At 39.7% G+C, this 24,711-nt stretch overlaps 2 protein-coding genes across 3 annotated transcripts in view; one reads left to right on the top strand and one right to left on the bottom strand.

Moving 5' to 3' along the window:
• Positions 1–1,197: 1,197 nt before the first annotated feature.
• LOC112109125 (superoxide dismutase [Cu-Zn]) lies at positions 1,198–10,355 on the top strand. Its single transcript, XM_024203522.3, has 5 exons — positions 1,198–1,378; positions 4,197–4,290; positions 5,030–5,099; positions 7,953–8,070; positions 10,037–10,355. The coding sequence occupies exons 1-5, from the start codon at positions 1,304–1,306 to the stop codon at positions 10,145–10,147; spliced, it is 468 nt and encodes a 155-aa protein (XP_024059290.1). The 5' UTR covers positions 1,198–1,303; the 3' UTR covers positions 10,148–10,355.
• Positions 10,356–13,596: 3,241 nt separating this feature from the next.
• The window catches only part of LOC113406609 (SR-related and CTD-associated factor 4-like), a 72,806-nt gene continuing 61,691 nt past the window's right edge, over positions 13,597–24,711 (bottom strand). For both annotated transcript variants that reach the window (XM_026652247.1, XM_026652252.1), the window contains exons 19-20: positions 24,511–24,699; positions 13,597–15,204 (exon numbers count right to left, since the gene is read on the bottom strand). In XM_026652247.1, coding sequence (XP_026508032.1) covers positions 14,369–15,204; positions 24,511–24,699 — 1,025 coding nt within the window. In that variant the 3' untranslated portion in view covers positions 13,597–14,368. The remainder of the gene's footprint in view (positions 15,205–24,510; positions 24,700–24,711) is intronic.

Raw genomic sequence — 24,711 nt, 5'->3', positions numbered from 1 at the left:
CTACTTTCTATGCTCTTCAACGTCTCCTGTGAGATTGAGTGCACACTTATCAACCTCAATGCTTGCTGACATGGGACTGTAGGACCAGACCCTGTCTTCCCTGTCCTCTGTCATCTTCAGGCCTTACTTGCTACCCCTCATCCAATACAATACCTTTCTTTTTTTCAAAACTCAAGGAAACTTAAGCTGGTTTGCCTCCCTCCTAAGTTGGCTGGATCACATCCTCTCTGTCCCATTTCTCTTTGACAATTTTAAGGAGGTAAGAGATTTTCAAAATAGTATGAGCATGATTTTACATCTCATGTGTATTCATGGTGAAACTGATATAGAGGAGGGTTGCTTTGACTATCTGGCTGAGATGGAATGAAGGGACCAAAAGGTTCCATGAGAGTTGGAGATATGTGTCAGCTGGGTTATTAGCAAGCAGATGAGCCTAGAAGCTCGATGAGATGTGCCCAGCTAAGAACAATAATAAAATCCATCTCCAACTAGGGGTAGATGGGCCTAACTAGCTGCTGTCTGACTAAGAGATTCAAATTGTGAAAGTATCAGCAAACAGAGTTCTTGTTTTATCCTAATCTAAATGGGATAATTGCAATTTAGGCCTATCTCCACAGGCTGAGGGGGTGGAAGAATGCAAGTGTAGTGATGAGGTAATTTTTTTTATAAAAGACCCTGTAATCAAGCTTGTAACCTTTTTTATGTAACAAGCCCTGAGGCTCTGCCATTCTCTTTGCTGACCCTTCAGAAAGCTCAGCTTGCTGTGTGCAACACGTTCCAGCCATTTGTAACTTTGTAGGATCACAGCCTTGGACCCAGCCAAACGTAGCTAAGAAAAAGAACTGCCTCCTCCCCAAGGGCAGAAGGGACTGAGGGACACACACTGAGGTAAGTGAGAATCTAGCCATTGATGGAGGCTGGACTACGCAGAGGTACATGCCCCGTTAGCCCTGCCTCCACATTGGCCTCTTCCGCTCCTTCTGCATGGCCCCAGGGCTTCCCTGCACCCTTCACCTGTAATGAGAGGAGCAGAGTGATTAAGAGTGGGGAGGGCGACAGTGCTCCCGCTCCCGATTGGTGGGTTCGGGCGGCGGATTCGGTCACCTGGATTGGTTGAGCCTCTCCCGAGGCGGGCAGAGCCGCGCAGGCGAGCGTGGTGATTGGCTACGCGGCGGCGGGGCTGCTATAAGAGGCGCGGCAGGGGTCAGGGAGGGGACTCAGGCGTTGGTGAGCGGTCGGTGTGGTGCTTATCTCTTGTGTCTGGTGCGTGGTAGGTTGCGGCGCGCGACTGAGCAGCGGGATCATGGCGCCGGTGAAGGCCGTGTGTGTGCTGAAGGGAGAGAGCCCCGTGACGGGCGTCATCAACTTCGAGCAGCAGGTCAGGCCCGAGGGAGGGGAGTTGTCCGTGGCCTGGGGCGAGCTTGCGTAATCCCCAGGGGGAAGGGCGCGGGGTGTTCGGGGGGAGGGCGCGGGGGCGGCGGGGCTCTGGGGGGTGGGTGGGAAGTGCTGAGTCACTGCGGGGGTGGGGGGGGGCGAGCCGCGCTGGCTGTGCGGGGCCGGGGCTGAGCTGCGGGTTTAAGAGGCTGCCGGGGTTACTCGGGTGTGTGGATGCGGGGAGCCAGAACAAGCGGTGCCGCCGCTGTCCTGGGGGAGAGCGGGGCGCTGCCCCGCAACCAGCCGTTGCCCGTCCTCGGGTAACCGCAGCCCGCTGGGCAGACACCCTCGAAAGCAGCGGCTACGAAGAGACGTGCGCGGTCAGTCGACACGCGCCGGCTCCCTGGTGTGGCTGGGCTGCGAGCGGCGGTGTAGAAAGGTGGTTCCAAAGTACGAGCTCTTCCCGCTCCTTTAATGGCTTCAGAGCCTTGGATTTGAAAACGGGCTCTGATAAGCCTTGCTGCTGCCTGTGGCGTAGGGATGGAAGCTCTCTGAGTCAGGCTGCTGAACGTCCACCTACCTAGCGAACCATGGTACTGCTTGAAATGGCTTTCAAGAGCCAGTCTCTCTAGCCACTTGGGATCAGTGGGGACAGAGTCGCACTAGAGAATTGAACCGTTTGTGACTGAACTGGCTAAAGTGCAAGTGCTTCAGTGTCTACGTTGGCTCTACTAACTAGCTTCAAGTTCTGCCCATGTTCTCAGTAGCACTTGCATAAATCTAGGTTGCTGTAGGCTCTGTGCATTCTGGGAGACTTAGCAAAGCCACCAGTGCATAGGGGACATTATTGGTAGGACTGACTGAATCACTTCAGTTTGTCTGCATCCATATTTGTGACAAAACAGCAGTTGAACTTAAGCTTTGAGTTACTAAACCTGCTGAAAGGCTGTCTTCTTAACTAGTTATTACACCAGTTGTAGACCATTTAGTGTATGTCTACACTGCCCACATTACAGCACGGCTGTGCTGTGACATGGGCAGTGCAGGACACGCTTTATCATTGGGGGAGAGCTCTGGTTTTAAAAAAAAAAAAGCTACTACCCCTCATTCGGGGAGGTTTATCATCTGGAGCTGTCTATACTGGCGCTCTTCAGCACTGAAACATGTCACTTGGGGTGGGGGGTGTTTTTTCACACCCCCGAATGACTATAGTTTTAGTGCTGAAAGTGACAGTATAGACAAAGCCGTAGAGTCACTCTGGATGTGAAGTGTCTTATGGGCTGAACTATGCAATAGTATGGAAAACTGGGAACAAGTTTGCTTTGAGTGTTCTCTGCAGTTGGGCACTGGCACCCCCTCTCCTGTATCTGTGCTGGCACGATGCTATTTCAGTTGACACCGATGTAAATGAGGAGAAGAGCAGCCATGCCACCTCACCGAGCCAGTGTTGCTCTGAGATCATCTTGGCCACCCCTCCGCGCAACCAGTACTTGGCAAGACTTTTGTGTGCTAGTGCTCCTTACTTGAAGAGAGCATGTATCCATAAATGTTACTCAAATAGTAATGTGTGTAACAATGATTCCTGGTAAACAGGGCCACTTAAAATAGTGCATGCAAACTGTAGTTTCATAACTGACATATTAAACTAAAGAGACAAGGCAGGTGAGGTAATAGCTTTCATTGGCCTAACAGGAGTTGGTAAGAGACACTTTTGAGCCACACAGCTCTTCTGCAGGTCTGGGAAGAGTGACAGCAAAATGCAAGTATCAGGGGGTAGCTGTGTTAGTCTGTATCTACAAAAACAACAAGGAGTCTGGTGGTACCCAGTCTTTAAGGTGCCACCAGACTCCTTGTTTTAGCAAAATGCAAGGTGGAACGGCTTGATTAGCATAAATAGTGAGCACCTATTGTAAGGGACCATTCAAGATAGAGTGGCCTGTTAATGCCTGTGCAGTTATAGGACAAAAGGGGGCGGGGTGCTTATCTGGTGTGTCTGTTCAGTCCATGATTTTTCGTGTCTAGCAAAGTAATGATTTTAAACTCCCAGGCTCATCTTTTTGAAAGTGTTGTGCAGGTTTAAAGCAGTTAAGCAGTATTCAGTACCATGGAAAACCTTTCTTGGACAGCATACTGCTTAAACTCTTGTCTTCAATCGTAATGATCAAAAGTAGCACCTGCAGGAGCCTAAATTCTTCTGCAGATAGAAATTACTAAACTGCCTATCTAAGAGGGCTGAAAACAGATGATGATGATCCAGAGGTTACAATAGCCTTTACATAAGTTTCCAGAATAAACTGAAGCTAATTAAAATTACTTCCAGGCTAAACATATAAAGGAAAATCACTGTATTTATACTACAGAGTTTAAAAGAACACCTTAAAGCATGAAAATAAGGTAAAGTGTATACACTTCCTTGGAAAGGCAAATACCTCTTGACAAAGGTCTTAAAATATGGATGCCAACAAGATAACTTTCTTGAACAGTGATTGTGCTGTGGGATTATAATATAGAAACCAATTCTACTTTATATATAAGTGGTCAGGTCAAAAGACTGCTTTGTATCTTCATTTGAGGCTTGAATCAATAAGTCTTAGCACCTGTATTGCTGGATGGACTGACTATATTTCATGACAGTTGTTCATAACTACTGCATCAGTTGATCACAACTACAAAGTGCTGTACAAACTATAGGACTGCAAGAGGTATTCTCTTCATTGATTAGCAAGCCTCAGTTACAGCTTTATATGCTGCCTTAAAACTCTAAAAGTCCAACTCTTTGTTGTTCTAGACTAACAAAGAAATAACTCTTTTTCCAATTGAAGGATAATGGACCAGTAACGCTCTCAGGAAGGATTACAGGTTTGACTGAAGGAAAACATGGCTTCCATGTCCATGAATTTGGAGACAACACAAATGGTAGGGTTCTTTTGTTAAACTGCATTCTGACACCTTTAGCTATAAGTTTATGGCACTTGACATGATTGTCCTTAATATCATGTCTAGTGGGCCTATAAAACTACTGTAGTGATACTTGTACTGGAATCAAACTCCTGTATAAATTCAGTTTCTGTGTACTGAAATAAAAGGAAAGCAATATAAAATGGTCTGTCTGCTAGTTGTTGATAGCAGTATCTCACTTTAAGAAACGGATGGTATATGACCACGGCATCTGAGCTACTAGTATTCTAACACAGTAGTTTTAAATCTGAAAGCAAATAGGCAATGGAATGGAACATGAGGTCAGCTAGCTCAAATTTGAATGTTTAACTGGTCTGTGCCCACAACTGGGTGGATAGACTTTCAAAGTATCCTTTTCGGCTGAAGCAAGGATTGACTCACTGGAGATTTAACCTTCCATATCTATGAAGGTCAATCTGAGGAAGCTTGTCCTGACAGTACTCTTGAGATACCATGGATAAAGCACTCTGGATGTTCTCGAAGCATCTCTTGTGAATAAACTGTAGTGGGTGTTCAGGGCAATAGTCATTCCACCATATTTGAGTGGAAAGTGTCACATCATTCTTAGAGGAAATGGTTACTGAGTTTTATTAAACTTGTATAAGACATCTTGCTGGGGAAATAGGTAAATTTATGCATCAGAAAGACTACTCTGTTCTGCATTAACTTTTTTACTGAAGACTGTAACTTGTTACAGGATGTACCAGTGCAGGTGCTCACTTCAACCCTAATGGCAAAAACCATGGTGGACCACAGGATAAAGAGAGGTGAGCATCAGTATTTAACTTCTTGCATTCTATGGATCTCTACTAGAGATAAGCTGGTCTTAACACCAGTTGCTCCATCACCAACTGTCCCCCTGAAACTAATGTAAAGTTCACCCTATGCCGTTGGCCTTCCTCAGTCTTCAGCCACTGCAGTCCATTGGCGATTCGGAACTGCAATATCTGGCTCCACCTCCCCACAGTGCCTGTGATAGGAGCTGGGAGATGCCCTCTGCCCCTAGTAAACAGGAGGGAGAAACTGTTTGTGAGAGTAGAGCAGACTGCAGTCTTGAGCTGTATGTGCAGTGGAACTGCACAGTAGGGGAGTGGGGAACCATGAATGGGAGTGTCTGGGGGAGAGCGGTACTGGGAGAATACTGGTGAAGGTGGCATAGTGGGGACTAAGGGAGCTCACCTACAGGAATAGAGATCTTTGACAGCTGTCAGGGTTGACCACACAATTATATGGATGTTTCGCACTGGTACAAATTTGCTGAGGGCTATATTCCATGTCAATCAATTTAAGTATTACTGTGTGTAGCCACAAGGTGCACTTGAACTAGCTGATATCAATCTCTAGTTTAGAAAAGGCCTTAAGTGAACTCCTATACCATTCTGAAAAGCACATCAATATGTGAAGTGGGAATTGCTGTTTAGCTATGGGCTATAAAAGTTAAGGATCAGTGTAGAGGCTTGATAGCTCTGTGTACCTAACACTGCCAAGTTGAGCCAGGTTTTGTTCCTTAGAAATTCCAGAGGCCCAATTGTGTTGTCCTGTATGATGCCCTTGTGAATAATTGACAAATGACAGTGTGTCTGGTACTTGAGAGGACCACCCTCTCATCAGAACTGGCACTGTGGAGTTGAGAACAGAATTGCATCTAGATCTGTTATAATGGTGGCAAGTGGAGTGAGGCCAAAAAAGTGAAGGAGTTAGGCTTGTGTAAACATTCACAAAAGTGACTTGACTACAGCACTGTAGCAGGTGTTGTAAGCATCTAATTCAATAAATATTTATTGTATAGGAACTGAATGTGCACTTTTTTGTGCAGTTAATCCTATTGATCAAATACTTCATTTAGGGTTTATAGTAAATGTGGTCACTCATTCCAAATGTTTAAACATAACTTCTAGGAGTGTCCCAAATAAACTTCTAGCAAAATTAGCCACACCATAAGCATGGCTATAATTGTCAGACTAGCCAAGCTATTTTTCATTTGACTCCACTTCTGCATTAGAGCAGAGCTTTTACCAACCCTTTAAAATTTCTGCCATAGTTCTAGCAGACGTGGGTGTGATTAATTTCAGCATTTAGGTGTTGGCTGTAGTGGCCTGCATAAACTTTTATTGCTTATGTAGTCAGTTTTGTAAGCATCTTTGGAAAAGGTTACAAAATAGGAGTCTGGAAAATTAGACTTCTGAGCCTTCACTGTTTAAAAAAAAAAAAAAATTCCTTCAATATCAAGTTAGACCATTTAAAAAACTTGTAAAAAGTTCCCCCCCCCCCCCCCCCAACAAACAGCATAGCAATTCTAAAGGAAAATTGTATGCCTCAACTAAAACTCCAGGGGATTTAGCAAAAAGTATTGGGGGGGTGGGGGGTGGGGAGACTATTGACCTAAGCATTCTCTTTAAAAGCTTCTGGTATTGGTTGCTGTTAGTCTAGTCTAGTATTTTGATTACTAGTCAGAATAGTGATATTCATCTGTCTCCAACTTATATCTCAAGATGGACTTCTAGATTTTCAAATTCCTGGGTAACTAGAGCAAGCACAAAGTCTTAGTGTCTTGCCTATAGTTTATTTTGCAATTCATAAAATACAGATGTCAGAAAAGAAATAGTACAGGCAATGATGCTAGTACAAGCAAAATACAGCCAAACACTAACAATCTCAAATTGATATTTGGACATGGTGAGCTTATGTACATTTCTAATTTAAATTGTACACCAAGGGTATTCCACACCTTTTTTTCCCTCTGGAAAATCCTGGACTTTAAAGAACAAAAACAAATCTAACCTGTTCCTCTCCCCCCCCCTCCCCCCCCCCACTGCTTATGGATGCATGTCCTAATTATTGAGAATCAGATAATGGGGAAACACATGCTAGGGAGAATGTTCCACAGTAGGCCAGAGCCCTGGAAAATGCCAGATAAGGTCACTTCTCATAAGAATAGAATAGGAAAAAATGGTCACTGATTTTTATATTCCAGATCATTGAGGTACCTAATTTTTTCCTCTCAGCTGGCAGCTTGCTTTGATTCAAATAGCTGTTGACAGCAAGTATTGTGGTACTGCTTTAAAAGTGTCTACTTGTGCCCTTGTCAGTAAGACTCAGACACTAGAAATGTAAGCCAGCTTAGAGTTCTGCCTACTTGAGATGAATAACTTTTTAAGTGGAAAATGTTAGTATAGTAAATGGGGACAGATCAACTTTACCAGCTGGTGAGTTTTGATGTGTTTTGCAAAGATTTTTGTAGGCTGGACTACCATCTGTCCTGGTTAAGCCATGTTTGTTTGTTTCAACATCTGCATGTTCAGTCCCAGGCAGAGCTCTGGAGACCACAAAGCATAACTAGTGTTTTGAAGTCAAACTGAACAGTTTCTCTGCCAAAATGTTGGCGGATCTCCCTTATCCTTAAATATCTAATTCTTTTAAATATTGTGAGGACTTAAGTTGGAGAAGATGGGGTTAGGTGGCATGCCTTACTCACTATTTCAGTTCAAAACCTGGTACAAATGACAACTCAACTTTTGTATTAAACAAGAAACCAGGAATCTAACACCATGTCAGTCACTACATGGAAAAACTAATACTTAATGTCTCAAGACTCAAACAACTATTTCTGTGCATTCTAGGCATGTTGGAGATCTTGGCAATGTGATTGCTAATAAAGACGGTGTGGCAGAAGTGTCAATTAAAGATTCTTTAATTTCTCTTACGGGACAGTTTTCTGTTATTGGACGCACCATGGTGGTAAGTATCAGCTGACTAGTATCTGTACTAAAGTCTTGTTGTGACACTGACATTTGGTACAGTGCCCCATATTACAGAATCTATCATTCTTTGACTGAACAATCTGAACCAAATAAGCTGATTCAGTGACCATTTGTAAATGGACCCTGTAGTATTAACTGAACAGCACTATTAATCTAAATTAGGTGTCTAAGGACAAGCTAAATGTCAACACTAGCATTTCTGGATATCTTAACTAATTCTTCAATTCAAACAACTTTTTGGGGTTTCAGAATCTCTTTATAGATTACTACTGCAACAATTCTGCTTTTGCCAGCATGAATCTGTGGTGCCCTAAAAACGGACAGTGTCATGACTTCAGACTGCAGGTTATTGTATTTTTGTTTAATGAAGTTACCTGAAGCTTTGCAGAATTTGTGTGAACACACCTGCTAATAACCAGCAGCCATAGCTGTGTACAAGTCATGCTGAAGGATGACTTTTCAGCCTCAAACTTTTAAGCTGATCTGCATTATTGACTTTAAAACATGTGTAGTAGTTCTCTTGCATGAACTGTAGTTCCAAAACTTGAAGCCTCATTTAAAATGAGACATGGCCAACTTGATGTATGAGTTGCATAATGAAGGCTTGTGTGTGAGGGGAGAAGATACCAGTTTCAAGGTGGAAGGTTAAAATCTACTTGCACTTCAAAGGATTGGAAAATCTTGATGCACCTTAAAGGAAGAGGTGGGAAGATGCTGAACATGTTGGAGCTCTTGAGCTACATATTTGTAGTCCTTCCCTGATTTCTGATGTCACCTAAAGGATTTCATGATGAATTGGTGTCACTTGTCACACAGACTACTCCAACTACTTGATTTCTGCAAGTGGTGTCTTCCTGGCTGGCAGATGGCTTCTGGCAGGCTAGATTCTGAAGCTCACTCACTTCCTCCTTCACTTAATTTTTGCTTCTTTCCAACTCTCTCCGGCCAAGTCTCATTCAATAGGTGAGATACTAAAAAAAAAAGTTGGCTAGAGGAAACTCTCTGCGTTGCTTCCTCTAGTATTTAGGCATGGTTTTCAGGTAACTGGTTTGAGTACAGGTAACCTGATTCAGTGAAGGATTTGACAAGAGGCACTCTAGCAACCAGGATGTAAAGAGTGACATAATGCTGACACTGCTAACCTAATTAGTGCATAACACTTTAGTTGGGTATTCAGTCACTCTGGATCTCTATTGTAGACTACTATAACTTAACGCAAAGTTCTTGTTCAGGAGATATACTGTGCAAGGTAACTGGTGTGATGCTGTTGCATCACTGGATTGTGAGTGCACTGTAAAATCACCACTGTTGTATTGGCCTGCATTAGTGTTTGACCAAGCAGAGAAATGACTTGTGCCATCCATTAGGTTTACAGCACAGGCACTGGCTATGAATACTTTAACCTACTACTGGCTATTGAAATCTTCCTGTTGGCTTGGGTCCCTGTGGCAGGGATGAATTTAAATCTTAAATAGCTTAATACTCCCTTTTTGGGTAATGGTGCCAAGATATTAAGCCTAACTCTTTTTTTTTCTAAATTTGGATTTTAACTTGATTGGAACTTGAGCTTGCAAATAAGTCTCGATTTGGCCATAAGAGTAACCTCCAGTTCTTAAGGAAATACTATTGACACTCATGCTGAGTACTTACGAGCAGTCAGGTGCACTTTAATATTCAGCACAGAATTATTTGAACCTTGCTCACTCTAAACTCTTATCTGGAAGTGCTTAACTTCTAAGACACTGTTTCCAGCAACATGAGGGAAGTAGAAGTATCTTTCCTCACTTAATATATAAAAACTAGATGACAAACTTAGCTTGCCTTGGTGATATGAACTAGAATTCAGAGGGAACCACTACCACTTAAGTTGCATGGCTAAAGGTTGAAATGTTAATATCTTGCCCTTTTAAATGGATTAAGAATTAACACCGCTTTTTCTTTAGGTCCACGAGAAAGAAGATGACTTGGGTCAAGGAGGAAATGATGAGAGTTTAAAAACTGGCAATGCTGGTAGTCGTCTGGCTTGTGGTGTTATTGGAATAGCTAAGATCTAAATATTGACTACTTAGAAGCACTTAAAGTGGAAATAAGTAGGCTATATAGCCATGTACATCTCACTGAAAACAATATTTTGGCCTTGTTCTGGCAAAAGCTTTCTTTAATCTTACTGCTACTTTCAGTCTATGTATTGGCTAAAACAGTATAAAGATTGACTTAATTTTGTACAATGTGTACTGCAATTAAAATCTTGATGGAAATATATGTAGTTGTCTGTTAATCTGTTCTAAAGTCATCTCTGTATGATTAAAATGCTCCTAAAGATGGATAGGGTCAATATCACCATGCATGTATGTAGTGGCTTCCAGTTCCTAAACCCTCAACAGGTGCAGAAGTTACTTAAGGCCTGAGTGAGCACTAATACTACCAGTAAAACCTTCTATAATGGAGGGACATAGTTGTACACCAGGGTAACAGCTGCACTGGAAGTCCTTCATTCAACCCTTAGCATCATTGATCATGTAAACAGGGTTCCCCATATGGATCCACTTCTCTAGTCCAGGCTGGAAGACCAGAACACTAAATCTCAGTGAAATATCTGAAAACAAAACTGTCTTACTATTCTAATTTTTTTTATAGAATTGCTGCCTCTGCTGTTGAAAGAAGGTATTATTGAATCAAATGCTGGGCACACCTTTCTTGTGCACAGCATTTTGACTATTCACTTGCAGCAATACTAAATGATTAAAACTGCCATACAACATGCTCAGTTCTAACTGCTTAAGGGTAAAACTTGTCCTTTATATATGTAATTTCAGCAGAATCTTTTCTTCTACAAGCTGTAGCTATACAGCATCTTGGGATGGGAGGGAAGTAAAACAAACCTAATACTATCATAGCACAAAGAAGGGCTTTATTTTGCTACTTCAGTTACAGGGGTGGTGGTGAGAACAAGGGCAATCATCTAGGCTGGAAGCCTTACCTGCTTATCAAAGTGTAGTATTATGTGGCACTACTTGTCTTTTGGATACAGATCCATAAGATACTTAGTGCATTTGCCAAAACTATATCATACTTCTTGAACTAATTAGGTTGACTAGCTGGAATGGCTTGGGAAGAGTTCACCTATTACCAACCCAGCTGGCTTGGCCCAGGTCATGTTGGTGAAATGACCATGCACTTCTTAAGGGCACCATCCATATGAAGTTCATGTAAGGCTTTTCTCCAGGTAGTGTCAGATATAATATATACAGTATATTATAGTAACTAGGCATTTCAAGGGCCCAGTAATTCCTGGTGTATATACTACTTTAACACAATTTTATTTCTCTTCATAAGAATTTTAATAAAGATCTTAACAGTCCTTCATATTTTGAATATATAAAATGTGAGCTGTGGAAGTAGTTGGTTGCACTTCTAGCCACCTAGCTTCTCATGTAACTAATTACAAATGGAATGGTTCTTTGAATAGCAATAAAACTGTAGAAAATGTATATGCTGTCATTCTTTAGAGGTGACAATCATGTACAGGTTCTAGGGAACTCTACCATGGTGTTAGTCTACACATGACTTGTCTGACAGTAGTACTGATACTAGTAGGGGAACCACAGGCAGCTGAACCTTTGAAACAAGGTGTGTACCAATACCACCATCTTCCCCCAACAACCCTTTCCTTTAAAATCAACTTATTGGACAACATGTGCCTAAGTCTGATTTTACTTCAGGAGTGGAGAAGACAGTTTTGTCTAAATTGTAAAATAATTGAAATTGGCTTACCAAAAAGGTCAACTCTGTATTAGGCACTGTACTGTTGCAGATGTGGATTGATCCATGGTAGCAGGGAAACTTGCACAGCATCATCCACTAGTTCTACTCACTACAAGCTAACCTACTTTTTATAGAATAACTGGCTTTTATACAACTGGGGCAGGTATTTACTTTCAAAACAAAATTTTCTTATACTAAGTATCAGATGGCATGACAAAGATTTCTGCTATAATGAAAAAAAAAACCTCAGGTGAAATGACCAAACAGAATAGTATATATGGAAATGGGGCACTATCAGGCATAGGTTCCATTTACTATCAAAATACTCTTCCAAAGTAATGCCCCACACCAGTTACTTAAGTTCATGAAAAGGAAAAAGTTCAGCAGTGCCTGGTTGCATTGATTTGAGTGCAACTCATATTACAGGCAGCCTAAGGGGAGATTTCAAAGGTTAACTGGACAGTTAAATATTAATGAAAGTAGGCTAGCCTAAAATATGCACTATTTCACAATGTTACTGACACACAAATTAAACCATATTTACCCTTTAATGTTTAAAAGTTTGTGTACAGGACACCATTAAGAAATGGCATTGCAAACAGTAAGTTGTTGACTGTTTGAAATCTGATTTCTAAATGGAGATGGAAGTGTAGGGTGACACTCATGTAACCTATAATACATAAATGGTTATTTCCATGTCTTGATAAAATGTATTCACTCAAAGACCTATAAGGGAGGGGGAGAATTGACAGTTAAGACCATTTTAAACTTAGACAAATGTTCTTATATATAAAAAAAGGTTAGGTCCAGTGGCCTGCCATGGAACAAACCTTAAGGATACACAAGTTTTAACACATGGAATTTGAGTTCACTGCAAGTATGTAAACAGGTTTTTTTTTCTTTATTCTGCTATTGCAAGAACAAAAAAATATATGTCCTCTTCCCCCCCATATCCTCCCCCAACTGTTACCTCCCTCCCAAAAAATCCCAGCTATGAAAAAGTATTGATGTAAGAAAGCAGCTGCCCTTCACTTAGGAAGAAAAATCAACTTTAAAATGCAGAGCACATCTACCCCCAGGGGAAAAACATTTGAACATGGACAAGATTCATACAGTTTTTTTCTCCCACTACATTTTATAGTACAACAGGCTTCAGTTGAACCTCTGTGTAACATAAGCCTCATTTTCTTGTGCACAGGATAATGAAGGAGAAAGAGCTTCCAGATGTAGAATTCTTTGGGATTTGGTTCAGATTATTGTTGGCAGCCTCTAAATTGTTTGCAGCAGAAGGGCTATTAGAATTAGTACTTGCCCTTTTGTAGTTTATTTTACAAAAAAATAATTTGTCAGAGGGAGAAAACAGTTAAACTTACACAAATACAGGAATGTGTATTCTTCCATTAGTTTGATAGTTACACGACCACATGGGCAAAAAGTTTAAGTCTACCTCTTGCTAGAGTACAGGAGATAGGCAATTTTAATATAAACAAACAATAGTAATTGGCTAGACTTGTGTGAAGGAACAGACAGCATTTTATAAAACCCTTGAATATCCCCACCACCACTTCCCATCCCCACTTAAAAAAAATAGGTTAGCATTTTAAATTGGTGATTTGGTGTCTCTGATTTCTCTCCCACCCCGCCTTTCCAAAAAGCATTAATGAATTACAAGTACAAAAGATGCTGAACTGGTGCTTCCCCAGCCCACCACACACAATTTTAATATAACATTACAAGCAGAGCAGACTTTCTGAAGTGGTCTGCTTTGTCAGTAAGTATTTTTAAAGGTTAATTAGGGCAACATTTATTCTAGAACCAATTGGAGAAAAAATAAAACCTTGATTGCATTGCAAACACTTAAACAATTACCTCTTCAAATAACATTTTAAAACCACTAACCTTTACCTAGTATGGTCAAGTAGATCATTAAAATGCAGCAATCTAAAAATCAAAATAACTATTACAAATAAAAATTTGCTTTTGTGAATAGCTACACAAACAGATGTATTTCTTTTTAACAATTATAAACAAAACAGTCTAATTTAGACTCCAGTACAGCATTAACAGTTCAAACTTTAAGATGTTGAACAATCCTTTTCCACTTCAGTGCAGTGTAGGAAGAATAGCACACGTTAAAGTTTGTTACGAAAATAGAGTTTATTAAAAACACATCCCTATTGTTTTGAGGAGCTTTCACCGTTACCTTTTCTTAAATTAAAAAAAAAAAAAAAAAAAATAGAAAGCACTTCTACTTCTGATTTGTAAACTTTTTAAAGTCAAAACTTTAAAAAAGTTACAGCAAAAATGGGTAATATTCATATCTTCAGTATTTTGTGTTATGTTGACACTATTTTAAATAGAAGGGAAGCAATCAAATTGCTTACAATTCCCCACAAACTACTGAGGGGCTGTGGTATAGCAGAAGCAAATATAATACAGCAGTACTGTACAACTCTAAAGCTCTACACTCCATTAAATGTCACTGTCACGTTTTTGACAAATTCCAGTCTCTAGCGAGGAGCCTCTACAACTGAGCCGGTATCCTTTTCGGCTTGCTCAACAGATGAGGTAGCCTCAGATGTTAACTCTTCATCAGGTTTTACACCTGTAGGTTCAGACTCCCCTTTATTAAGTTCTGAAACAACGTCTGCATTTTCCACTTTGCCACTATGAGATTCATGGTTTTTGTCACCATCTGCCCTGTCTGTCAGCTCAGGTTTTTCCTTTCCTCGATTTTCTTCCTTGTCTCTACGAGACTCCCTATCTCTAGAATCTCTCTCTCTGTCTCGGTGTCCACTGGACCGTCTATTTCTCTCCTCCAAGTCTCTATGTCTATCACGTTCAGGGCTTCTTCTTCCCCATTCTCTCCTTTCACGATTACCAAGTCGCTCATGATCTCTATCATCGTTGCGGTTACCATAGCGCTCACGCTCATTTTCTACCCGGTTTCCAAAAGACCTCCTTCCAAACCTTTCCTGGTCTCTATTAGGAGTGAATGTCTGCCTATCATTCCTAAACTGCCTTCCATCTCTATTATCTTCAGGCCCACCTGGTCCTCCAACTCCTGGTATCCCACCAGGCCTGACAAAGTGACCAGGTGGTGGAAAAGGGTTTTTCATTCCATGTGGTGGAGGCATTCCAAAGCTCCCTGGTCCTGGAGGTGGACCTCTGTGCAACATATGGGGAGGCATGTGCCGAGGTGGCATCAAGGGAAACCGTTGTAGATGAGGTGGTGGCATTCCTGGAGGTCGCTGGAGTGGTATTAAACCAGGCCGTGCACCAAGGAGGCCAGTAGATGGTGCCTGTAGCCCGATCACAGGAGCAGGTGGTGTAACCCCTTGAGTACCTGCAAACCAAAAAAAGTAAATCTGTTATAAAAAGACCATAACCTCAGAGTCTCTTATGAAAGTTACCCCCTTAAAGCTTATGAAAAACAGTAGGGTTAGGAAGTCTGGACAAATCAGAACTACTTGCATACTATTTGAATTTTATTTACTCCTTGTAGTTTGTCTCATAAATACACATCTGCTATATACTGAACACTGTAAAAGAAAACACCATTTTTTAAATAGAGATTGTGTTGATACATTTGCATTAAAAATAGTTAATACTAAATAGTATTTTTGTTTTTCATAGTCTACTTTCAAAGCCTGGCAGCTGCTACTGTGCAGGAGAGAGACTGAAGTGGGCTGTTTATCCCCACCTCCCTGCACTGCTCTGGCTACACCTCCAACTTCCTAGCAATTTATATTCCACATATTTCACAACTGCTGCAGCACCTTCCCCACTATCCAGCCTGCAAAGTGTAGTTAAAGTAGCAGGAGAAAAGTTAAATTCATACCCAACTGAAAATAGTTAAGATTAGAATTTAGGCAGGAGGGAGAGAGTCTGAGTGAATGGGGGAGGGGCAGCAGGTGCAGAATAACTTCCTGAGATGGGGGTGTGGCCAGAACTGGGGACCTGGGCAGGTGGTGAGAGTAGATACAACTCACTTTACTTTGTAGTTTAAGGTGGCAACTGCCAGGTGTTGGCCAAATTTTAACCTTTAAATTACTTTATAGCAGTCTCGCTCAACTGTTTTTCATTCTTAAATCTGGGCTCTATTTGAATGCTGTGATCAGATATAAGGAAAAAGTATAAAACTTGAGAACACCCCCCTAGAGCAGGCTCAGTCCTGAGCTTCTTTACATCCATACGCTCTGTACTTGGGAGTCCAAAAGAGAGCAGACTGCAAGAACAGTCACAGCCAAGTATTTAAAACATGTACTGTGGGAGTTTATCTTGCACAGTTCCATTTGTTTACAGTTGATAACATGGCTGGCCTGTTATTTAGCTTTTATAGTGCATCTACAACCCCAGCCCTGTGACTCATTTCAGTCACTTCTGTATTCTGCTCATTGAGAAGCTTGTCTGAAAATACTTCTTTACAGCTAGAAACTGATGTAGATATTTTACAAAAATATTTTTACTTCAAGGGAAAGGAACCTCCAGGACTCAACTTTAATCAGAATATTGGCAGGATTTCATTCAGCATAACACATGTAAATTGATCTTAATCTGTCTCATTCTTTTGTTTTTAAACTTTTATCATGAAGATAATAGATTTTATTCATAAAAACAGTCACAGGAAAGTTAGACTAAGTGAACATAAAGCTAACAACGCAACTTATAGATGTTTTGAGATTGCTCTTCCAGGGGAGACAAATAACCAGAAACCTTAACCAAAAGCCATGTATTACATTTTTAAATTACTTAAGAGTACCACTACAGAAGGCCTGAATTTTAAAGCCACTGTTGTGAGCAGAGGGAAAAAGACACATCAAGTGACCTCTCCCCCGTTTCACATTCCTCAACTCCATTTCAGCTACAGTATCAACTCAATTCAGTGTGAATCTGACTATATTTAGCCCTCTCCCCCTGCCCCAGGTAAACATGACATGTTTAATGATCAGTAGTGTGTAATGCTTTCCCAAGTACAATCTCTCATCTCACAGTACCCACAGTCTTGTTTCCAGTTATGGTAACTAAATTTAGATTAAATTCCTTGGAACTAGGGTCATCCATCTCTGACACCTAGCACTATGGTATCTTCCTTGCTTATAGCATGGATATTAAAGGCTCTAGATAGCAAGAGTCTACTGCAGGAATGATAAAGAAGCTGGCTGTTGTACTGGTCCATGGTACGGTCGTCCATCTTCTTGCCTTCCTCTCCAACCAGATACTTTAACTACAGAGTTTGATTCTGTGACATGCTTGATAAAGAATCCACCAGTAAAAGCTAGCTTGAGTTGTGTTTTTTTTTTTGTCTCCCAAAGAAGGGTACGTTGATAACCTCTTCACCATATCATTCTTGTAATTGTGCCTATGATGATCTGGTTTATGAACAAACTAAGCTCATGAGACTCCATTTTCTCATATTTGTACAATGCTCAGCACATAGTCAATACATGCTAATACATATTTTATTCTTCTTAAATGTCAAAGAATGCCTGAGAGTCAAAAGTAGGTGAGGTAATATCTTTTATTGGACCAACTTCTGTTGGTGGAAGGGACAAGCTTTTGAGTTTCACTAAGCTCTTCTTTGGGACCACTTAAAATGAAGTGCGCAATTCAGGGTTAGCAGGCAGTAGTGTGTGCTACAAATTATTGTAATGAGCCATAAAACCAGCATCTCTGTGTAGTCTATGGTTGGTTGTTTATATTGTGAGGCAAAGTTCCTGCATAGAGAATAAATGTGACAAATAAAAAAACAACCTAAATCTGTGATGTAATGAGTTTAAAAAGGCAGGTAGATGCCTTAGGTTTATATTTGGCATAGGACAGATGAGAGTACATTGAAACAAACTTTAGAAACATTAATATGACAAGAAAAAAATTAATTCCATTTTTGAAGTCTTGGTTGCTCATTAATTTCTCATCCTCCGCACACTGAAAATGCAGTGGTGTCTATCCCACCCTCAGTCTTCTCACGGTGTAAGAACATAAAACGGTCAGCAAGTTCCTTTCTTTCCAGCTTGGACCAACTCATCATCCCAGAGTAGTTGAATAGATTTCACTGTAAGTGAAGCGTCTTGGATGTTTTAGCCTTGCACCATACAAGGTTAGGCTATAGAATTTCTTTACTGAATTGACTCAAGCATTAGACTAATTTTACTCTAAGCCTAAAGTCCATAAATTACATCTTAACTACACAAATTTATTGTAAATTTTTTGTTAATAATTGGTTTAAATTACATATAGCCATTTATAACTCTCCAGATGGGTTAACTACATGCTTCATTCTGCATCTCTTAGCTAGAACATGGCTTGTACTCATAACAGACATTAATTGCCATTATTATATGAGGAATATGTGAGAGTCAGGTTTCATTCATGCAACACATATGGACAAAAAATATTAATGGCCTACATAGCTTTTACCAGCAATATATACTAAGGTGACAGGAGCTTTTAAAAGTATACAACACAAAGAGCTCAGCAATAAAATGTATTTGAAATATGTTCTTCAACAAGAAACATGGATGTTGCCTCAGTAAAGTAGTGTTACACGTAGTATCAAAAGCTGCTTTTGTGACACTCGACTTCATTCATAGATGAGCTATGCCTCAAAATGCTGTAATTGCCTTGTTTTGTATAAGCAGCTTTAGTCCAGGGTTTGTCAGATATAATATACTAAAACAGTTAATATAGTCATTTTAATATACTTGTAATGAATGATAAAGCTAGAGTTCTAGGCCAATGTAATTCCACTTCTGTTCATCTCCTCCCAGCAGTTTTTACAAATCCACATGTTTCTTTTGTTAGGTTTAGCATTTGTAACTCTGAAGTAGCTGAAAAATATTACATTTGTTTTAAAAACCAAACTCTGGACAATATTCAGTCCAAAGTCCAGTGTAACTTTATCCATTTTTGCTCCAAAACACACCCTCTTCTGGAGATCTGTTAGGATGACATATAAATATTGAGATTCAAAATTCTGGGACATTGTTAGACCATCAGCTGGTCAAATGTTTAAGGTGGAGGCTATTGCTAAGATTTCAAAATGTTTAATTTCCAACAACTATCAGATTTTGCATTGCAAATCTCTGATAAGATCTTAACACTGCTCACCATAAAATTGGAAAGTTAAATACTGTCATGAAATCCATGAAAATGGTGCTGCACGGCAAAAATTTCTAAATGATGTAAACAGTCATTTCCTCCCAACTTCACTATTTCCTTTATTATAATTTTATGCACAATTTCACTTGACATAGCTTCTTGTGTTTTCAAGATTGAGTTCATGTCTGAAACCAAGAAGTTTTGTTTCTCTCAGTTTTCTATCGCATCCATTAACACAGGCCAAGATTTAAAGTCTAAATTTAGGCTGTAAGTCCATATTTAGGCACCAAAATAATTGGTCTGATTTTCTATAGTGCCAAGCACTCAATAGCTTCCCCAGAAGCCAATGGGAGTTGCTGAATGTTCAGCACTTTTGAAAATCATGGTACTTATTTACGTGCCCAAATACAAACTTCAGAGCCTAACTTTAGGCATCATTTTTTAAAAATCTTGGTTATCGTATCAAGCTTTGGCTACCAATATATAAATTATGTTATTGATTTTATAAAACATTTGTTAGTGAAATCAAAGCATGTCATGTGACTGATTTAAGGTAGAGTTCAATTACAGGAATGGTGTTTGAGAGCTCTCCCTCCCTTACTGGAATGGGTTACCTAGGGAGGTGATGGAATCTCCATCCTTAGAGGTTTTTAAGGCCCAGCTTGACAAAGCCCTGGCTGGGATGATTTAGTTGGTGTTGGTCCTGCTTTGAGCAGGGAATTGGACTAAATGACCTCCTGAAGTCTCTTCCAACCCTAATATTCTATGAATTCCACTAGACTTCTCATTTGGTCACTTGTCTTGAGAGTTGGTATTGCTACTACATTAAGGAGAAAAATAAAATGTTTATTGTATTTTTGTAACAATGAGTTATCACAAAAAAAGTCTAGCAGTACAGTTATGTCACCAGCACAGTGTAAATTTTAAAAATAGCCCATAAACTTCCTTTCCTAATTGCCACTTTGTAATACACATTCACTGCTTCGATTTAGCTCAAAATAGAGTGTTATCTTTTCTCAGAGTGTTTTACTTTATTTTTCTCTATTAACATAGATTACACTAACATGCAGTTACCTCACAGAAGGATGGCAGATGGTGAGAGAAGAGATATGCACCACACATTTAATATTATCAGGAAGTTGATTATAGCAAAATTTGTTTTAGGGTAGAATGCAAGTGCCAGAGTTGGAATTTTGATGGTCACCAGAAGATTTCTACTTATACCAAGTGTGACACAGTATCTCAATTAGCATAAAAAAAGCCAGGTCAGAGCCTTTTAACATCCATCTCAAACATATATTCAATAGTGACATGCCTACTAAAGCTAGAGCATTTGTTCAATAATAAAGTACCACCTAGTGAGTCAAGACCACCACTTCTTGCAGGAGGCAGATCAATAATCTCTGGCAGGATCTAAAAATCTGCTTTGCATATGAGAACTTATGACATCACATCCCAAGTTATGTTATGAGCAGTTTGGATGAGACCAAAAACATCAAAGTGAAGTTGTGTTTCTACAGTCTTGCTCAGATTGAGAATACTATCATGAAAGTAGATATGATCAGGAGCATCCATTGAATTAAAGCCACCCTGACATGGTTGTAAAACTTCACTTAATGTTGGGGAAATAAACAGTGCTTTGGATGTTCCATTCCAAAAAAGATATTTTGAAAAGGTGGAAATATTTAGCCACTGTATTGGCTAAAAAGTCAAGGGTGTTTTAAACTGAAGAATTATATTAAATGTGATTGGTTGTTAAAATTATTAAAAAACTGCTCTCATATGTAGACATCACACCAAAAAATGTATTTTTTCATTTTGAAGCTGAGTTATCAGCACTTGAACACAGTGGTACAATGACACACTGCTACTAGAATTAGGGCTGTGTATCAATTTTTCTTCCAAGACTACTTTTTTGTATCTTCTACATGAAATAATCTGTGCATCTGAAGGTGAACTATTTGGTTAAAACCAAAGATCTTCAGGTAGTTCAAATCATTATGGAGACTCACAGTGCACAAAAAGGTCCTTTCAGAAATTAATATTGTACATAAAATTCAGACACAATGTGACTGTAAAGGTAATCAGAACCAAAACTGTGTCTGTTGAGAAGGGAACTATACTGCAGATGTGAACTGGATAGGTGACTGGAGTGACAGAACAAAACGTAACTATGACATCACTGTAAAACAGCATAAGGAAGCTTACAGTAATTAGTCCATTTAGAACTCTATATACAATAATACATGTTTTTTGTAAACCAAACAGATAAATAAGCTTCATTTTAATTTACAAAAATATTAGAAGAAAGACCCTGCCTTTATACAGATTACATTTAAAGTATTCCCAGGCAAGATTATTAGGGTTAGACTTTTATGAACATCTTGTCAGAACAATCTTCTTTCCTTAAATTCCACTGGCTGAGATATGTTCTTCTATGTTGTCCACATCGTTGAAGATCATTTCCCTCCTCCTTCCCACCCCCCCCACCCCAGATCACCCCTAGTTCCTCAGATGGACCTTCATGATGCTCTTGAAAGATTTGAAAATCTTTCCATCTATTTGCTTCCCCACTTCTCTCAATTTTGAAGGCCCACCTCATGGCCCAGAAGAAGCTGGACAGGGGCTTCATGTAGAATTTGTCAATGTCTATTCCAAATAGCTACACCCCATATTCAAGAATGAAAGGTTCTATTGTCCAAGGTGTTTGATGCCCCTTGCTTGCTTCTCTCCATGGCAATGGAGAGCTAATTGCAGGTAACTGTTTACAGCCTGTTGTATTATCTTCTAATACCCTTCCCATTTTGATAATAATTCAGAAGAGTTATGCAAGGCACTCTACTTTACTATCCTAAGTGAAGGAGAACAATTTCTGCTTCCCACCCAGTCTCTTGCTAGTCTAGTGAACAAGAGACCAGGTCTGGTTCTCTCACACAGCAGTACTGAACTCAACCCTCTAGGGCAGGGGTGGCCAACCTGAGCCTGAGAAGGAGCCAGAATTTACCAATGTACATTGCCAAAGAGCCAAAGTAATACATCAGCAGACCCCAATCAGCTCCCTCCCACCACCCCCCAGCGCCTCCCACCCACTGGCAGCCCCAATCAGTGCCTCCCCCGTCCCCCCCGATCAGCGGTCCCGGGGCACGCAGGAGGCTCGGGGGGGGGGGGAGAGGAGCAAGGGCATGGCAGGCTCAGGCTAGGGGGCAGGAAGGGGTGGAGCCAGCGGTTGAGCAGTGAGCACATTGGAATGTTGGCGCCTGTAGCTCCAGCCCCAGAGTCGGTGCCTATACAAGGAGCCGCATATTAACTTCTGAAGAGCCACATGTGGCTCCGGAGCCACAGGTTGGCCACCCCTGCTCTAGGGGTAATGCACTTTGAATATTCCTTTTTTAAGGATGCGAGAATTTCAGTTGATTTTCAGTTAGTAAATACAACAAGGATGTTAATTTCTGACTTTTAATTTGTAAAATGCATGCATCTCTTTGTATATATTTATTTCTACTGTTCCTGCGATGTTTTTTGTCTCATCTGCATGTTCTTGCATAATTCCTTGGTATATATAATCTCTAATGTAAAAGGGACACCTATCAACTTGAAATAATCATTTTTAGTAGTGGCAAAGTAGGGACAGGTATAGTACTTGAAACAAGCCTGCTTGAAAAATTCTGCTTTTACAATCACTTTTCAAAAAATGCTTCTCCCCCCACCCCACTCAGTAAATATCCAGAATGTTGGAATAAACTAATCTGACTGTAAGATCAGCATCACAGTTTTTCCTGTATGCCAAGTACTGTCCATGTATGAAGTTAAACTGATAAAAATGGAGAAAAAATTTTCAGTCTATTTCTCTAAGCTCTTTCACATGTAAACACAGCAATTAAAAAGATTCAGAAATGTTTTGATTTTTTTTAAAAGCTGACAATGTCACTTGAATTTATTTTCCTTTATGAAGTTGGTTTTCACCTCACTAAATAAAATCCCTTATATACAAAGTCAAACAGCAAACAGTACAATACTCTAATAAATTTAATTGTTTTGAGTAAGATCTAGGTTACATTATGGTACAATTACCAAACAGATTAAAAAAACCCACATTTTTATATTGAGTCAAGTTATTAAAAAAAAAAAAAAATCGAGACATCAAGATGTCCACATGCCTGACTGAATAACCAAGTGATCTTATCACTATAACCACCATCCTCTCTCAAGCCACACCTTCCCTACAGTTTGTTATCCCCCCACTTGTCACACTGGACTAGATTTTCACAAGTGAACGCTGATTTTGAATGTCCACTTAGAGGCACCTTAAAGCAGCCTCATTTTCAGAGGGTGTGTGCTCAGCACTTTCTGAAAATCAGGTCTCTTCAAGTTATTTCAATTTTTGAGTTTCCAAGTGGGGGCCTCCAAAAAAAATCACTAATCACTTTTAAATATCTTGGCCACCATGTCCACTATGAGATTTTTCAGGGTAAGGTCCATGTCCTTCTACTTCTGTAACGCACTCAGCAAATTTCTGGACACTATACTAAATAATGTTATCCTTTTATATCATTCATGCCAAGCTCTTCTTTGTAAACTCCCACAACCAAATTTAAAAGATGGTTTGCTGCAATATAAGTATTTTATTTTATTATAATCAATCTGAAAATTAGAGCAGACTTTTGAGTGCATATGTGATAAAATGACCCATACTGGTAAGAAACAAGTAAGGGGTATGTGAAAGACATTCTTAACATACCCGTAGAAAACTAAATTGCCTTTACAATCTGCATGTATTCACATGTACTTAAAAAATAAATAAATAATCAAGTAAACCAACTTTGGTATGTACAAATCTAATATGTTTTCAAATCTCTTCTTCTATAATGTAAATATTTATTAAGATTTAACACTTAAGAGATCATGTACCACAGGCAGTTACTAAAGCTTTTGCATACAACAGAGCTAGGTCAAGACAATATATATAAAATTACCATTTTTGTAGACAAAAATAATATACCAATTGTTCAGATTTTTTAAAATTTATTTTCAGGAAAATAGCATTCTTTCAATGCATGTGTACAATTTCCTCCATGCACACAAAATTCGAGCTTAGAGCACAGATCATGCCATATGACCAAACACCTGGATGTCATAAAGCTAATTGCTAAATTAAAAGTCTTATTTGGATGAGTGTACATATTTGCTGGAACAGTCTAAACATTAGACTGAGTCAGTCAGTCCCAAACTTTATTCAAGATTTAGAATTAGATTAACAACATAGGGTCTTCATTTATGAGGAAACAGAAGACAAAATTAAAGTTTAAATGCTTGTTCTAGACCAAGCCAAATGTATAAAAAGGCCAGTACTGGCCATACATAAACAAGACAGAACTTTCAGTACACAGCTTGCTCTGAACTGTTTTAGTTTCCCATAAATTTTAAATAGATAACAAGGAAAGAAGCATAAACCTCCTAGTTTACTTTAAAAAAAACCAACAACCACCACCCTGTTTCTTAAACAAACTGAGCATAAATTGAAAAATATGCAAACAATAAAAAATGAACTTACCAAGAAGTGAAATAGGTTGGGTGACAGGTGGAGGTATGTTAGTAGGTGCTACAGGTGGTGGAACAGTCCCAAATATTTTGGAACCATCACTAGTTTCAGCATTCCCTCTCGATCCAGAAACCACAGTTGGAATGGGATTTCCAATAGATAAGTCTTTTGTAGTGTCTTCATTTATGCCAGCCACAGTAGCTGAGGAACAAT

The sequence above is a fragment of the Terrapene carolina genome, unplaced genomic scaffold (genome assembly GCF_002925995.2).
Source record: "Terrapene carolina triunguis isolate 2854851 unplaced genomic scaffold, T_m_triunguis-2.0 Scaffold31, whole genome shotgun sequence".
Taxonomy (NCBI): domain Eukaryota; kingdom Metazoa; phylum Chordata; order Testudines; family Emydidae; genus Terrapene; species Terrapene triunguis.
This window is presented reverse-complemented; position numbering and strand designations above follow the sequence as displayed.